Genomic DNA, 17,856 nt, shown 5'->3' with positions numbered 1-17,856 from the left:
CTGTTACTCAGATTTTGAGCATAAATTTGCTTTTTATTCTTCTGGTTTATCTGCATTATATACTTCTGGTTTATCTGCCTGATAGTTAAATATATGGCAGGTGTGTCCTCATGCAGATCTCAGTTTCACACCATAAGCAAGCTGAGGTCTCATGGGTTCCACTAAGGAAAGAAGTTTTACTCTCTTCAGAACACCTGCAAGCCCTTCTGTGCATGCATTTCATGGAAAAAATTTTTTTGGAAGCAAAGTGACCCGAACTGTAGAGAGTACAGCATCAGTGTCTCTTTTGCAATGTTTTGCAGGTAGTATTGTTTCATAAATAATGCAGATACCTGGGTCTCATGTGGCTACTTCATGCTTACAGCTTTAGTGGCATCATTTCCAGCTGAAATTCACAGCAGAAATTTTACAGGAGTCAGCTACAAGAGTCCTCTAATGATTAACTTTATTTTTTTTCATTCCTCTGTTCATTAGATAGTTTTATATCTCCTATATTACATTGCTTTCCTGTATTTCTGAATTTTTTTTCCCTAATATTTGTAGTGGTTTTGCATATTTAATAACTCTTAGTAATCTGGTTTTTTTAATATTATGCTCCCCTATCTGGTTTTGTCATGTCTCTTCCCAACGTGTGTTTTCTCTCTTTTATCTCAGTCTTCACTAGTGGTAAATTAGGCAGTGCTTTGCCAAGATTTACACATCTGGAGATTTCACAGTGTGTGAGATTTTAGGTCTGGGATTTTATTATTTTTAGTGATAAATTTCCTTCAGGGAATGCAGTAGTATTAAGTTGCTTGAGTTTTTATTTTATGTCTTTAGTGGAAGTTACTATTTTTATCAGTTTTACTATCTTAATATCATCGTGCTTACCGAAAACTGAATTAAAGTGTGACTTTAGGTGATTTTCATTTCTCTTATTTAAGGATATTTACATACTGTCTTTATTTGTACAGTGCAGTAACCTGGGTGGGTTTCTGCTTTGGTGGCTGGAATGTGAAACTGAAGGATATAATTTGGAAGGTGCAGTTTGTTTTTTCTTTGTTGTTCTTTGCATCTTCCTTGGTGACTCTCTGCTTCACTGTGGGCCTCTTACATTCCTTGGGTCTTCTCCTTTAGGTGTGGAGTGTGTGTGCTTTGCTTTTTTTTTAGTGTGTTTGGTTTCTTAGTTTTTTTTTGTTGTTGTAGGTTGTGTTGGCTCTTAGCAGTTGTCTCAGCTTTTACCTTTTAAACTATAGTTTTCCTGCACTCTAGTTTCCACAGGATGAGGAAGCTCAGGTTCATTGTGTCTGGAACAGATTTTTTTGGTCCCCAAAGTCTTTGGTAGTAGTTCTGCATTTATAGTTAATGATGATCCATGCAAGGCACTTTTGTTTTCTTAATGGAGATCTGTGATCAAAACAAATGACACGTTTTACTGACATTATGAATAAGAAAAAAGAGGATATTGGTCATCTTGACTCTTGAGCTATTCCTAAAACTTCACTTTTTCCTCAAAGCTTTTGTACTGTTCTGGGCAGGAAGTTTCAAATGTAATTTTAGGTTTGTGTTTTAAAATGCTGTTTATACAGTATTTTTGGGACAGAGTTTGACCCAAACTGAGCCAAGAACATCTGCTGTGGAAGGGAGTCAGGCATAAGTGTTGTGTTAGAGGTCTGTGAGAAACCAGTACTCTCTACTCAGGTTCTTTCAGATATTCCACACTTGGAGGGTGTAATGCTTAATGCTAGATTAACCATTTGAATATAGCTGATGTTACAGAGGATTTCTGATTTAGCAGTGTGTACAATACAAAATGTATCACTGAAATCGTGATACAAATGCAAGTTCCACTCCGCAAACTCCAGCAATTGCAGTATACAATTTCAGCACCATACTGGTGAGGTCCCCAGGTGTGATCTGGAGCGTGCTCGCTGTCACGATGCTGGTGACACCAGGAAGGAACACGTGGGTTGAAGCCAGCTGAAGCTCTCTGAAATCCCTTGGCTCTGTGGTTTTGTAGAGCCACGTCTCAGCTGCCCCTTGTAACAAAGAGCTCGGGGAGAAGCATTTCCAGCACCAGTTGATTCCCTCAGCTGGGATGCAGTCGGTAGGTCTGACAGAGCTGTTTCTCTGAAGCAAAGGGCACCCTTTGCTCCCCTTTGTGCTGAGATCAGGCCGGCTCTGCAGCAGCTTTGCTCGGGCACACCTTGCTGCTGCTGTCGCTCATCCTCCCCGAGCTGCCTTCCCTTTGGGGGGATCTGCAGGTCAGTCGCTGTATGGGAATGATCAGCAGCACAGCCTTGTGTGAATTTGCAGAAAAACTCACTGAAGGCAACAGACCCTGCTGAGCTCTGCTGGCTTTGGCTGGGATAAAGTTCATTTTCTCCACAGTATCTGGTGTGGGGCTGTGTTTTGGATTTGTGCTGAGAACAGTGTTGATACCACAGTAATATTTTGGTTACTCTGAGCAGGGCTTAGACAGAGTCAAGGCCTTTTCTGCTCCTCATCCCACCAGCAAAGAGGCTGGGGTGCACAACAAAATGGGAGAGGGTATAGCCGGGACAGCTGACCCCAACAGGGTTATTCTAGACCATATATATAGTATTATAAATCTGGAGGAAGAAGGTGGAAGGGATGACATTTGGAGTGGCTTTTGCCTTTCCAAGTTGCTGTTACACAGGATGGAGCCCTGCTTTCCTGGGGCTGGCTGAACACCTGCCTGCTCCTGGAAAGCAGTGAATGAATTCCTTGCTTTGCTTGAGCACACAGGTTTTGCTTTCCCTACTGAGCTGTCTCCATCTCAACCCATGAGATTTTTCACTTCTGTTCTGCTGATTGCCTCCCCCATCCACTGTGGGGGAGTGAGTGAGTGGCTGCATGGGGCTGAATTGCTGGCTGGGGCTAAACCACAACAATAGTCGAGATATTTTCGTTGTTTGGGTGTGATGAATATTTGTATCAGTATTTTTAGTTTGCTTTCTACTGTACAGTATGAATGGCATTGTAGGAGGATACCACACAGTGTGTCAAGGCTTCAGGCTGGCAGAAATGCTTAGGTGCTTTATGCTTCATAGGAAACACTCTCAGTTCCACATGTAATTCATTTCTGAGCACAAAGACATTTATTGAATTGGAGAGGAGAAACTGACTGGAAGTTCAAATTACTCAGTGTAATTCAGTTTTGGTAATTGGATATACAAGGTAGGCAGTGAACACTGTGACTCACTGTTGCAGTGTGGTGACAGTCATTCCACAGACCCAGCTGTGCTGCTGTGAACTTCTCTGCTCTTGATCACTTTCTGATATTGTTCTTCACAGATTATTTTGGTGTTGAGCAGAAGGATAATATAGGAAACAAATGATTTAGTTATTCCAGTGTGAGGATTTTTTCAATATTTGTCTCAAGTGGGACATTGACCAAAACTGTTGCTGTGACTGTTCCTGTTAGGGGAGTAGGTGATGTACTTTTGAAAGCTGCTAGACATGAGAGCATTGTGAAGATTGCCAATTCTGGAACTTTAAAGTTGATAAATACATATTTATAGCAGTTCAGTACTAATTCAGCTCCTCAGTGTATCCACAAAGTGTGAAAAAGTATAAATGTATTCAGGCATGCACTTGTAATGCAGCAATGGACACAAAATTATCATTGTGTGGACAGCTTTGTTAGGATACAGCTTGATGGCAGATGTTATATTTTGTAAACTCAATTTCCTTTGCATGGAGGGTTTTTTCCTAAGTGATTTTCTGCTTATTAAAAAAAATAAATTGAAAAAAACAATGTTTGTGCACCTCATAGAAGTCACTTCTCAACATGATGGCCCACACCTAACAAAGAGACAGAGTTCTCTCAACTCCTACCACAATAACCAGGTAGAAAAAGAAAACCTGGATCAGTGTGCAGCACTGCTGGCCCTTCCAGGCAGGTCCTGTGAGGTGGAAAGTCTGTCAGGAAATATGGGGAGGAAGTTCCTGTGAGTGGCTGTGGGTTGTGTGAGAGGAGTCATTGAGGAAACTGGGCTTCAGCATTTGCTGATAGAGAAATTAGTTTGCTCTTGTTGATGTGAGGCTGAGCTGCCAGCTCCATAGGCTTCTGTGATAGCTGTAATTTCTTTTCATTGGCACCACCAATACCGCCACAAAAAAAGCCCCCAGAGCTCAGGTTTTTATTTTTCCTTGCAGAGAAGGACATCCCTAATTCTTTCCCTTTTTGCCTCCTGTTAATATGGGGAAGGGGAACAATTGAAGCTGATGTGAGCCGAGGGTCAAATATCTAACCTTAATTTGAGATTACACAATTTTGTCATACTCTCCATAACTGTATTAGACAAAGCCAAAGTGTCAACTTTCCTTAAAAATACAGTGGTTAAAAAAATCCCCAAATTTTTAAAGGGTGGGGGTTTTTTAGCTGATGAGATTACTTTGGGATAAATGTACCATTTTGAGCATGTGGGGGACCTGAAACTGGTGTTGCAGATGTGATGCCTCTGTCCTCTACTGTCACTACATAAATAAAACTTGTAACATGTCAGAGTTTTATTTCTGTGCTTTTCCCTTCAGTAAATGAAAAAGCTGCAGGAGAGAGGCACTGGGGAGCTGTGTATTTGGCAATATTCCACAGGACCATCTGAAGGGTAATTGAGATGGGGGAGGACAGGACAGCAGTGACACTCAGAAGCCAGAGATGAGATTTTTTCCTTTATATGGTCTGGAACTTAAAGCTTAAGTGCAGTTGAATGCATTTTCAGTGCAGGAATCAGTGTTAATTAAAGCACATGGACTGGGAATGTAGCGTTAAAGTGAAATGTAGCATCCTCTGTCTTGTGAATGAGACAGTTCTGTCAGTTTTTCCAAAACAACAAAGGGTAGAATGTGGGTGGCAGTCCTGAACTGCAGAAACACAGCTCCCATGGGACTGGTAATACTCAGAAATACCTGGAAGCTGTAGTGTTTGACTGACATTTGCCATATTGCTCTCTAGCATTGCTTTCCTTTCTGTATCGCATTCTTATGGTGACACTTTAAAATTTGAGGATATTTTATTGCTTAAATATTGCTTTTTTTAGCATATTTTCTTATTTAAATATTGCAATTGCTTGCCTTCCAGGCTTGTCTGTCTGACATACTCGGTTTAGTGTCACATGGAGATACAGCTTTTCAGATGATTTTATTTCATTCCTTAGAGGCATGAAGTATGAGCTGCTGTAAAACTGTTTTGTCATGTGCAATTACCCAGTTACCTGTCACTCTCCATTTGTTTTCAGACCATGCAATAGCTCTGAATTAAATTACAAACCAAAAGTGAATTTAATAAACAGCAGCAACTTTGTAAGCAGTCACATGTGCTATAGACATAGATCCACGGAAGCTGATTTATAATAGTTTTCACACTAGAGGGCACTAACAGCTCATTAATTTAAGCACAAACCAATTTTTTCCTCTGTAACACTGTGGTTGGGTAGTCTTACTGTTTTTGTAGTGAATGCCAAAGGCTTCCATTTCTTTGCAGCCTTTTCTCTGCAAAAATGAGTGTCGTAGTATTCCTGCAAGGATGCATTAAAAGTCAGCGTGTGGAGTTTTCCTTTGTGTTTTTCTCTTTGAAGTTTTTTCACTAAGAAATAGTTTGGATCATTTGTGGAGAAAAGTATAAATTCCATTTGTACTTTTAATGGCTTTCAATGTTATAATTTTTACTTGAAGCTGGTGAAGAATCCTGTAAGATAGGAAGTGATTGGATAATACCTTAAAGATACCTAATAGAGTTACCATATATACTGCAATATACTTTTTAAAGCAGGTAATAAAAGGAAAAGCATAGTATGTGAACTGATGTTGCAGACTTCTGTTTGTTAGGGCTGCTGCTTATGTTTACATGTTGATTCCTGGCATAGAGAAAACAATAGGGGAAAAGAATATGGTAAGTCAATAATGCCAGTAACTGATGGATCTTAATGGAACCTTCAGTTGTTTTTAACTGTGCTGGTTTTAAGTAGGTAATTTAAAAATATGGGTTAGGATCTAAAGTCTGGACCTCAGAGAGGTGTAGCCATTTTGGAAGTCCTTTGTTTTTGTTATGGATTTTAGGCACTGAATCTTGATTAAAACCCCTGCAGAAAGTGGTTTCTGATACCTTTTTGCTCTTTGTAGGAATGGTTATTGGGTTGCCTTGGAGATGATCCTGCTGCTGTAAATGTAGGGCTGAAGATTAATGGTGTGGGCAGTATGGAGCTAATGAACGGACAGTCCAGTGGTGTTAACATTGCAGCTACTGCTTCAGAGGTAAGGACTGGAAACCTCAGTTACTGGGTAACTGTGTACTCAATGTTTACTTTAAATGCACTAAAATGTGAGCTTTTCTTTTAACAGCTGTCATCCAGCAGATTCTTGTTCTGTATGTTGGTTTCATACACTCCAGTTTAGTGTGAATAAAATGTAAAGTCCTGAACTTGGCATGCCAAAATAGAGCATGAACTTGCATATACCATAGCCAAAGCTGATTTTTTCCATGTTCTCTTCCATCACATCTAGACAAGGAAGCTTTTCTTTTCAAGTTTTAACAAGAATAGACACTCTTAGCACATTAAGCTGTCTTGGCAAGGCCGGTGGGAAATGTTCTTTTCTTTGACAGGTACTTGTGTGTGTACTGAGGGGCAGTCTGACACAGCAGCAGTGGAATAAAGTTGTTCCCTTTGTCTCTTGGACTATATTCTGGCATAGGTGGGGGTCCCTCCTGCCCATCAAAGCTTCTGCCCTCTAGAAATGAACAGCTTGTGAGCTGAGTGTGTGCATCAGCCAAGCAATGGAGATTGACCTCATCTGCTGATGCCTCTGAGTTTGAAGTGAACGTAATTTTCCATTTGTCATTTGCTTGTTAAGGACGAGGCTTGGGCTGAAATTAGAACACTACAAAGTCAATAGGGGTGAGAGCCACAAAGTCCTGACTGTAGTTGGCTCCTTCCACGAATCTCTGGACTACCGAAGATGTTTTGTTGATTTTCATATTTACAGATGAGTTTTGGTAGCAGCTGTGTGCGGTATGCACTTACATATGGAAATGGGGAGTACCACAAATAAGGTGAAAGGAAAATTGGAGACTTGTGTTACCAAAAGGAACCAAATAATCTCCACCACAATTTCACAACTATTGTCAAGAAAGCTGGCATCAGTCTCCAAGATCATTGTTTGTTTTTATATAGATTCTTGTACTCCCCTTATAATTGCTTCATGAATCATTGACTGTTTTTTGGCGTGCAGCTAAAAAATTTTCCTGGAGGAAAGCAACCTTTTTATTCAGCAAAATAGTCTTGAATGTTTATGTGATGTCTGATAAAATTGAGTAAAATGTATTTTGGCAAAATTACATTAATTTACTTTAAGCAAGTGTTTTTTTTTTTTTTCTATCTTGGCTAAGAAGTAGGGAAGAGGACCTGTAACTGAAATGTTTCTGTAAGCATGCTGATTACTGAAAATACATGTCTGGTTTGGAGTTTTTGGTGGTGTTTTCAAAGGGAGATTTTTCAGAGAGATTGTAATGTCAGAATCTAACTAAAAGTGGACACCATTATTAAATAAGCATTTTCTTTATAATGTGTCCTTATAACAAAATTGCTTGAAAATGGACATGAGTTTATTTCAACTGGCTGAATTCTCAAGGACCCATGTCCACAGTCTTGAAAGGTTGTTGCAACCTCAGCAGTGAAATGGCACAGACTGTCAGAAAGGGCCTTGATTGTGTTGGCCACCCCAACAATCCCAGCCTGTGCATCCCTGGGAGCGTGTCCCAAACCCTCCTGGAGCTCTGGCAGCCTCGGGGCCGTGCCCATTCCCTGGGGAGCCTGGGCAGTGCCCACCCACCCTCTGGAGGAAGAGACTTTTCCTGATACCCAAGCCTAACTTCCCCTGAACAGATCAGGAATGAATAAATAGAATGTAGGTCTGCATCTCTGTGCTAGAGGAAGTGGTTGCTCATAACACAGATGTATTGCTTTAATGTGAAAACTGTATATGAAACTTAGGAAATCAATATGAAGTGTTTATTTTTTGAGCCACATTTGTATTTTGCAGGGAAGCAAAATCTTTGTTTTGTAGGTAAATGTTCATAGAATAATATCCTAGGATCTGCTATTTTTTGCAAATGTGAATTACTGTAATTAAAAAAAAACCCACTAAATTTCCTTCTGCTAAATGTCTTCAACAGGAACACATGTAGATCAGTGTAATTTTTGTGAGCTTCCATGTTTTTAAGAGAAGGAGAAAGAGAATTGATAACTATTCCCTTGGGGCAGACCCTGTCTTTTTCCTTACCTTTGTGGTATTTTTTCTGTTTGAAATTCAGTGGGATTGTATTGCTTTTGTTGACGTAGTTGCTGTTATTACCTTTCCTGTCAATTAAATTGGAATTTAATTATGCACTGAAATATAACTGCTGTGTTTTGAGGAATTCCTTTGACATCATGGCATTATTGGAAGGGATGGTAAAGCCCATGCAGTGCCACCCCCTGCCATGGGCAGGGTCACCTTTCACTATCCCAGGTTGCTCCAAGCCCCATCCAGCCTGGCCTTGGACACTTCCCCAGGGATGAGGCAGCTGCAGATTCTCTGGGCAACCTGTGCCAGGCCCTTCCCATCCTCACAGCAAAGAACTTCTTCCTAATATCTAATCTAACCCTGCCCTTCTTCAGCTAGAAGGAAATCCATGGAAATCCAGGTGTCGCTTTGAGGATCTGATTTTTTTTGCAGTCCACATCAGGAAAAAGTCTGTTCTGTGACTGAATTTTAATTGATAATTTACCCAATAGAAAAATTATGTGAACAATGACGTTTGGACAGAAATTTTGCTTTTGGGAGTGTAAAAAAGAGAAGACAAGAAGAAGACAGGTCCAAAACATCCTCAGTGGTTTTTTTTTTTGTTTGTTTCTGCAGAAGAGTAGCAGCTCTGAGTCCTTGAGTGACAAGGGTTCAGCTGAACTGAAGAAGAGCTTTGATGCAGTGGTATTTGATGTTCTAAAGGTTACACCAGAGGAATATGCGGTAAGCAAGTCCAGGAATTCTGATTACTTTGTGTGTGAATCTCCTTTGCAGCTTTTCCACTGCTTCTCTATTTCTGCACTTTTTTTGCCCAATTTCTGTCATCCGTGGGTTTTCAAAAAAGATTGTGTTCTTTAATTCTTCATTGTCTCTATTCTGTTTGAAATTAAGTGATAATTTTGGGCTCTGCTCTCCAGATATTTTTCATAGTTTTATATGAGGCATAGACCAGAGATTCTTTCTTTATGTAACACAGCTTAATTCTGACACGCATATTTTAGTTGCATGGCTATACTTGATCTGTACTTGTTTTCTTTTCTGGAGCCATTTGAATTCTGCACTCTGCTAGTTCTTGCCCTAGGAAGCTTTTCTAGTTTTCTTCTTTTGGCTGCACAGAATAATGAGATGTTTAACCAAAACATTGGGTTGATTGTTTTGTTTTGTTTTTACTCCCTGTAGAGGTGAGGACAACAGATGGTCCCTCTAAGTGATTCAAGTATGTTACTAGAAAGATTGCTAAGCTCTTAATGTACTTCCAATTCCAGTGATGAGATTCATGAGGAGTTGTCCTGGGGAGATTATTGATATGGAGTAATACATGTCACAAAATATTCCCATTTAGTTTGTTCTGGTTTGTAATTCTTAATAACTATTTCAGTTAATTATTAATGGCTCAATTGATTTTAATGAGAACACTGAAAATTTAAAGCAGCTAGATTATGAAGTGGTACTTACACATTAAATTCTTCATGGCTAAGGATCATAATTAATTATGGGATTTATTCCTGACTGAGACTCAAGTCATGTGGTTTGGGCTTCTTCTTTGCACTGTTGTCGGGAACAGCTGGGCAATGCATCACCTACTTTCCATGGGAAGATATTTTTTGGGGCTGGCTATCCTTCCAGTTTTATCTTATGATTCCTGTACATAAAGTAAATCTAAGTACTTAGGGAATCTGGGGCTAGGGACATGAATTCCAGTGGAATTATGCATTCAGGCCAAAATGAGTTTGTTGAATGGCTCTACTATTTACCAGTGGTAGATGCTGTTGGGCAGCAGAATAGATCAGTCAGTCTCTGTGGAGCTGCTGTCACTCCCTTGGACAGCAGAATATACAGAGGTGCCTTGTCACCGAATCACATTTCATAATTCTTTTGCTCCACCATCTAATCCTTCTTCTCTCAAATGCAGCAGCCTTTGACTCCGTGTGTCCTGAATGTTACCCACTTAAGAAATCTTGGTTAGAAAAAAATCTGTATTCAAATCCAGTGTTTTTCCTGTTTTCATGTTATGCCTCAAAGTGGGTAGAGTTCTATTCACCAACAGGAATCTTTTAATTAAGCATTTCACATTACAGTTATGAAGCTGTGCTTGTATTTTTGGTTTCTTTTACTAAGTATAATTTTGCTGTTTTCTCTGTCCCTCAAAATAAACATTTTTGCTTTAAACCTTTTTCCTCTTAAAGTATCTAGTTCTTCATACCAGATTTGATTTACTGTAAATCAATATGAAACACCTTGCATGTAGAATTCTGAGCAATTGAACAAAATCACCAGTATTCAGTCCTTTGGCAAGGAAATAATTGATTTAATTTCTTTTTCAGTGTTACTTTACACAGCTGCACTTCTTTGTTAATGTTTGTTTCCCCAGGCACACACATCTGCTTTTCCAGTAGCACCTTTTTGCTTTGAATACTGTCTTTTTCTGATCATTCCTGCTAAAAGTTGTAGAAATAAGTAAATTTGTCAAAAACTTATGTACCCTGGAGGAAAAGTATCCTCGACCCTTGTTTTTATTTTCTTGGCCACTTCCTTACCCTTCCTGGGTTTGATACTGCTATAACAGAGAGGTGTAAAATCTTCATCTGGGTTTCAGTGTGGATGTGAAGGCCACCAGAGTGATGCAGTAGGGCCAAATTCCTGAGCATGCAAAAGTGTGTGAGGTTTCCTGGTGGTGGGTAGTACCTCTTGGGTTAGACATGGATATGCTGCCAGAACGGGTCCCTGTGCACACATGGGAAAAGTACAATTATGCCAGAGGAAGAAGAACAAAAATCTGAAAGGTAATTAAGTTTGAGATACGCTAGAAATAAGATCCATGCTAGTGATTTCAGTACCAATGAGAGACACAGATGTGTTTTCAGTTCCCACTGTCTCAAAGACATCATTATATTTTCAAACCTCTCTCTGTTCAGTCATTTAGTGGGTAAGAGACGAGTTGGACAACAAAAGGTATTGCTTATAATGCTGTATTTTCAAGAAGCTGCTGCCAAGCCAAAGAGAAACCTGAGTGCAGATATTTTTGGTGATTTTATTTCCATATTCTCCCCTTTGGCAGTCATCTAACACTGTCCTGAGTACACAGGAGGAGTGCTATTTCATGTAATGGTCCTTTGTCTCATAAGCAAAACGCTTCCAGCCCTTCAAGGGGGCCAGTCGAAACAGTAATGGAAATTCTTGTTGTAGTAGAGGTGTAAGAGTCAGTTATAACCTTGTTAGCAGCTGGGTGGTTTTAATTCTTCCTAAGGTTGAAGGCTGCTTTAGAAAGGGCTGAGTTACAGAAAAGGGTGAGATCTCCAGGCCCTGCTGCTGCTGTTGCAAATTTATAGTTTGCTTTATCACCTTGCAGCTTACAGAAAGCTTCCAGGGGATGTACTGAATACCTGAGTGTTGCATAGATTTTGGGGAAGAAGAATCCCATTCAATGAGTATGAAGTAGGACACATTTAAGGATTCAATGGTCAGCTTTGTAGATGTAACTAGTAAGGAGACCATCTCTGATTTAAAGACCTGCTTTTAGGCTGGTCACTGCTCAGTTCTTTATTCCTGGGCTGGAAGCCACAGCCAGGCTGGTGCCAGGCTTGCCCCGTGGTGTCTGGCCCTGCTGGGGGGGCCGTTGTGTGTCCAGGGTCGGCGTGGTAGCAGTGAATGCTCCCCATTTTCATCCCAGGGAGAAGTGTGGTTTTGAGCACACAGGGCACAATTTGTGGGGGAGGGATCTGTTAGTGGTGCAGTGGCAGTGGAAAGGGGAGGCTGGTGAGGCTGAAGGAAATAAGGAGAATGCTTGGGGACATGAGCTCCAAATTAAGGTGCTGGCCAACCTCAGGTTGAGGAAATATTTATTTTTTGCTTTACAGTAAATTCTTATTCCTTAGACAGCTACTGTTTAATTATTAGACTGTTTATTACTTTTTGACTCACTTTTCCATTTTATACTTCGACTTAGCCACGGTGGTGTAAATATTTGAGGTAGAATTAAGGGAAGCGCAGCTGTATAAATCCATTGCTTTTTTTTTTCCACCTAGTTATCTAAGAAGGATTCTTTATTCTTTGCCCTAGTCCCTGGAAGTGCTATGGAGTAAGCTCATGCTAAAATGTATGTGTATTTCTTTCTTTTTAATTCCCGTGAAGCTTTGTCAAATGGATGTTGGAAGAAAATACTGCTTATTTTGGAAACAATGTGCAAATAGAGTTTATTTAAAAATGGTTTCGATGAAACAAGGAGGAGTTCTTATGACAGTGAAATACCAGATTATCGACATCCTGTTAGCTTTGCTTTGCAGAAGAATATTAGAGGTAATATGTTCCCAATGTGAGCAAGAAGAAGCAACTTAATTTCAGCGTGTGGAGGAACAATTAATGATAAAAGTTTTGGAGTAGACTTTGTGAGAAAACAAGTAGAGCTTCAACACAGGAACTGGAATCCCCCGGTGTTCATTCTGGACAGCAGAATTATTCTCCTACTGATGCTGTGCTTAACAGAGGCTTAGCTATTTTTTCAGTGAGGAAAATATCCTGGCAGCCTAGAGAGACAACACTAAGCCAAGTTGGAAGGCTTAAATATAATTCCTTCTAGAAATTCAGATTAAGGAACAATTTATGAAGTGCTGCTTCAACCAACATGGCTTCAAGGAAAATCAGGTGATGGCAGTATTCTTCAATGACCAGAATGCAGATGTTTGACTTTTTTCATCTCAAACAGAAACTGAATTTCTTTTTACACTGAGGGCTTTTTGTCTGGGAGCAGTGGGGGAAGTGCCCTGTCCTTAGGGTAGGTACATGGCAGGAAAACTTACAGTACATGCAGCAAGTGGCCTGATAGAAAGAGTTCATGCTTGAGAAGAGCTAAAAAAGTGGGAATATAGCCCTGGTCCAATGAGAACTTTGATACAGAAATGTGGAGAGGAGCTTAATGCAGCGGTCTTAAGTGGAACTAGAAGTTCTTAAGTTCCAGGTTTTTGTGGAAGGAGGGTAATCCATGTGTCCTCATAGAAAAGAGAAAGAATCAGAAAATATTTTTGAATTTTATTTCATTAAGCTTCTTCATATTCCTCAAAGAAGCAGCACACAGAAATGTAGTTCTGAGTTGTTTGAATATAAAATTTCTGACCCGGCAGACCTCCCCGAGAGAGGGGTAAAACCTCTTTATATGAAGCTGTGTGGTAATAATTTTAGTATTTTGAAGTACTTAATTGTTAACAAGTCCAACTTCTCAACACCCATGAGAGCTGAAATATTTTTACACTTGGCTGTTGGAGACTCCCCAGGCAAGGTCTTTTCTATACATGTAAAACTCCTGTGGCTGTGAAGAGGTGGGGAAAGTGTCTTCAGCAGCCATTTCAGTGTGTGAATTGTGAAATGATCATGCACTGCTTTTAAAAGATGGTTTTGCCTTCTGCAGCTCTTCAAGTGGTTGAGAATTGAGAAATATAATTGTGGTATATTAAAAACATACCTTTTCCACTCATATTCTAGAACTGTTATCTAGGATCTAGGGCAAACAGCAACAAAACCTCCATTCAGCTCGCCCTCTGCAACGATGAAATACTTTACTATCTAAATGAACTTGGTAGAGATATCACTTCTGGAAAGAGAGAAAATACCAAGTTTCCCTATCTCTGCATAATCAGAATGCTTATTTAAATGATAAGTAAGGACAAGTTCACAATTTTGTGTTGCACATGTAATTATTTTTATTTTTTTAAAATCTGTGCAGCTGGCAGCTCCAAAACCAGAAAAGTTATGGTTGGCGTGCTTCATGTAACAAGTTGATTTGAACACTTACAATTTTTGGTTTGAATATTAAAGCATTAAACCACATTTGGGAGAGGGAAGCTCTCCAAGAATTTGTATTGGCTGGGTTAAGGAGCTGGAGTGAGAAAAGTTAGTGCATTGTATCTCTCTCACTTGCAGAAACCAAACTAGGGGATTTGTTTATTGGGGTTCAGATTCCCCTTGAGATGGTCAAGGCAGAAGTTTTTTGCTGCTGTTAGAGTTGAGCATTGACACATAACATAAAACTCAGAAATTCTTTTTGAAGCTTTGTCATTTCAAGTGCTATTAATTAGACTGCCAGCCTTTTAGTCTGCTTTATTTATTTAGCAGTGAGCGAGCACGTTTTAAAAGGACAAAAATTCAGTCGTAAGACTTATAAATACAGACTTATAAATATGAGCAGTTAATGTTTTAAAAAATCTGTTTTGTTAAATGTAGTTTTAGACTTCTAATGTGAGTTACTGTCATATCTACAAACTCACGTGGCTTTTTAGCAATCAGCTTAGATATTCAGCTCTCAGTGGCTTGATTTCTTTGAATTATGAGCAATTTACTAAGCCCTGGGAACTTGTAATGGAAATTTCAAGCTCTCTAAGAAAGGAACTGCAATAAGGGATATTTCTTGAACAAGTGGTTCTGTGATACAGTGTTACTTAAGGTTTTAATAAAAGCAAAAATGTGTCAACCAAGCAAGAATATCATCAGCCTAATATCAACATGGTACTAGAAGAAAGAGGTTTCTCTGTCAAAAGTTCCAGGGGTTTTTTAATTGTCAGACTTTTAAAAATATTGTAATGTACTTAGTAGCAATTTCAAATATTTTTAATAGTGACCACTAATCCTGAACCCCAACACTTGCGTGTTTTTTCGGTGTTAAAATGTCCTTTTTAATATCCCTGTTTAAAATGTATGCATTTATTTTGTTATATGAATTCTGGTGTGGAGTTCTAATAATACTTTTTATTTCATAAGTATTTTGTATTGATACCATCTTAAAGTAGTAATTTGTTTAGGAGTCACTACTGAAGCAAGTCAAATTTAGCTAAGGCAGTTCAGGCTAATGAAGAGAATGGATTCTGGAGGGCTAGCAAGAAAGACATTTATTTTTAAGTCTTCTCTCTTCGGTGTGAACCAATAATCATTTTCCTGGCTTATTTTTATTGTGCTGTTTTTAGTGAGGAGGATTTGCAGTGAAATGTTAAAAACTATTGAAGTGCCCATGTCTCTTGTAGGAATCTTGTAATGTGCCTTCTACTTGAATTTTACTGAACTTCCCATTCTTTTCATTTCACCTTCCCAAACCCAACCCATTTTCCCATCAATTTTCTTTACTGAGAAACAAAATGATGCACCCACTCAGCCATATATTCACCAAAAATAACACATTTCTGAGAAAGCTTGATAGACTTAAGCACACAAATGGGAGGCTGGAGATGGGGTGCCGTGGCTGCTGTTCCAGGACTGGGTTTCTCACTTTCCAGCCACTCTCCTCACAGGCTGTAGCTCTGCCTGGGGTGGTTGATCCAAGGGCAGGACCCAACCCTTGGTCTTGTTGACCCTCATGCCACTGGCCATTGATCCAGCCTGTCCAGATCCCTCTGCAGGCTTCCTGCCCTGCAGCACATCGTCATTCCAGCCCCGCGTGGGGGTGTTTGGGGGAAGGAGCAGCCCACTAGAGCAGAGACCAGGAAAGAGTGTGTAAAAGTGAAACATAAAAGGGTTGTTACTTCTCTGGTGTTGTACTGCAAAATACCAGATGATTGTGTCAGAGTGTTGCTTACAGACAAATGATATATATTATTTTTGTATGTTTATCATTGATTGTCAGAATTCCTATCTAAAAATGCATTTAGAGGTCAAGATGTGCTACCAAGTATAGATTGGGTTGTCTTTGCAAAACACATCTATCTCTGTAGTTGCTGACTTTCACCTAGAGCATCCTAGTTAAAATTTTCCTGCAAGGTTGGCTTTCTCTGAGGAGCTGTTCCACCATCCATGGTGGCATCCAGTGGCACTTGCAATTTGTGAGAGTCACAAAGCTGTCAGTGTGTACCTTGGAGTGTATATATGGGGCACTACTGTTTTCAAGGAAATGGGAATAAAGTTACGTAGCTGACAGCTGAGGGAACAGAACGAGGTCCCTGGATTCATTATTAAAAGAAAATTTGTGATACCTAACTTGGATGGCACTGGTATTTCTGGGCTACCTTTGAAAGAAATGGTCTTTTTTTTCCTAGATGCATAGGCTGTCATCAATCCTAAAATGTGCAAGATTAATAAACTTAAAAATAAGGCTATGTGATTATATTTCAAAATGCAAAACCTGGTCTTTTACTTTACTCTTTTCAAAGCTAAGCAAGCATCCCAGAATGAAAACATACTCATTGACTCTGTCTTGCTGGAAAAGAGATGACCATGTTGAATTTTAACTGTTGCTGAGCAACTGAACAATTGCTTAGCTTTGTTACTCAAATATGCCTCAATAATGATTGAAAAGTTATAGGGATGTTTCAGTAGAATTGTGTAGCTGGACTAACATTCAGAGTTTGGAGAGAAGCTACCCCTGAGCAACTGCAGTCAGTTCCTTGTCTTTTTGGGAGGCTCTTACATTGTGTTTCTGAGTTCAAGCCTATGTAACTGCAGGACTATCCTCCTGAGAATAATTTGTTTATTATTTATGCATGTAAAGCTGGGAGCACGTTTTTCTTTGGCTTTGCAGGATAACCCTGTGGTAGAAGCTGAAACGTCTGAAATTGGGTATCAAATGAAAGCCAAATAAGAAAAGGAAACAGAATAAATGCAGTTCTTAAGCAGCACACACCTAAATGGAATGCAAGGGTTAGGGTTGCAATGCAAGGTTGGAATGCAAGGGTAAGGGTTGATTTTGATCTTAACTTATGTTTTTTTTTTTAATTTTTATTTCAGGGTCAAATAACACTAATGGATGTGCCTGTATTTAAAGCAATTCAGCCAGAGGTAAGTATTTTGTAAGCTTTGTTTTTCAGTTTAAATAAGAAAAGTGATACCAGGGTATAAATTCTGGAATAGCCAAGTATATGTCTCTAGATCTTAATTTTTGTCCCAATTCATACATTTCTGAAGCAGATGTTTTTTTAACAGAAAAATATCTGGAGCTAGTAGCCTGTTTGGGGACTGATATTGGTATTTAATTCAGCTTGTGCTGGAGATGAAGCATGTGGGATTTAGTGTTTCTGAATTACAAACATCCTGATTTGGTAATTCTGATCATAATGTTTTAGGTTTCAGCTACTGATACGTGTTTCCATAACTGCTTCACTTCTCCTTTGGCAAAATGAAAATGATTGTAGGGGCATTCAAGATGTGTGTGATCTGTTGGGATAATACATTGATGATTTGTGTTCTCTTATTTGTTTTTATGTAATGCCATATTCCTTTCAGATTTTAGCTGACTTGAGCTCATTTCAGCATCTTCACAGTGACTATAATAAATTATGAATTTGTTTCTCCTCATTTCTGAACGATCAGCATTTTCCTGTGGGCATTGTTTTGTACTTTGAGGGTTTATTTTTCAGTTTATTGTGCATTTTATCAGTACTGTGGAAGTCTTTCTCAGGTCATCAGTCACATCAGTCCATCACAAACTATTTCACTGGCAGCAGGTTTGTTATGTCACTCTTGTGACTGCTGAAGAATATTTTGCTTCAAGTGGAGAAACCAGCTCAATCTCTTGGCTGTGATTATTGACTTCATCATTTGTGTTACCTGGGAATTTTTTTGAAGGCTGCTGTTTGAGCTGTACTTGAAGATGTCATG

At 39.3% G+C, this 17,856-nt stretch overlaps 1 protein-coding gene across 8 annotated transcripts in view; it reads left to right on the top strand.

Annotated features, from left to right (window-relative positions):
• RALGPS2 (Ral GEF with PH domain and SH3 binding motif 2) overlaps positions 1–17,856 on the top strand; it is a 115,988-nt gene that overhangs the window by 18,010 nt on the left and 80,122 nt on the right. For 7 of the 8 annotated variants that reach the window (XM_068199426.1, XM_068199424.1, XM_068199429.1 and 4 more), the window contains 3 exons: positions 6,127–6,258; positions 8,902–9,009; positions 16,987–17,037. In XM_068199426.1, the coding sequence (XP_068055527.1) occupies positions 6,202–6,258; positions 8,902–9,009; positions 16,987–17,037 (216 nt within the window). In that variant the 5' untranslated portion in view covers positions 6,127–6,201. Of the gene's footprint in view, positions 1–6,126; positions 6,259–8,901; positions 9,010–16,986; positions 17,038–17,856 lie in introns of those variants that run through there. The other variant, XM_068199422.1, reaches the window with a different exon arrangement.

The sequence above is a fragment of the Anomalospiza imberbis genome, chromosome 9 (genome assembly GCF_031753505.1).
Source record: "Anomalospiza imberbis isolate Cuckoo-Finch-1a 21T00152 chromosome 9, ASM3175350v1, whole genome shotgun sequence".
Taxonomy (NCBI): Eukaryota; Metazoa; Chordata; class Aves; order Passeriformes; family Viduidae; genus Anomalospiza; species Anomalospiza imberbis.
Note: the sequence above shows the minus strand (reverse complement) of the source record. Positions and strands in the feature narration are given on the sequence as shown.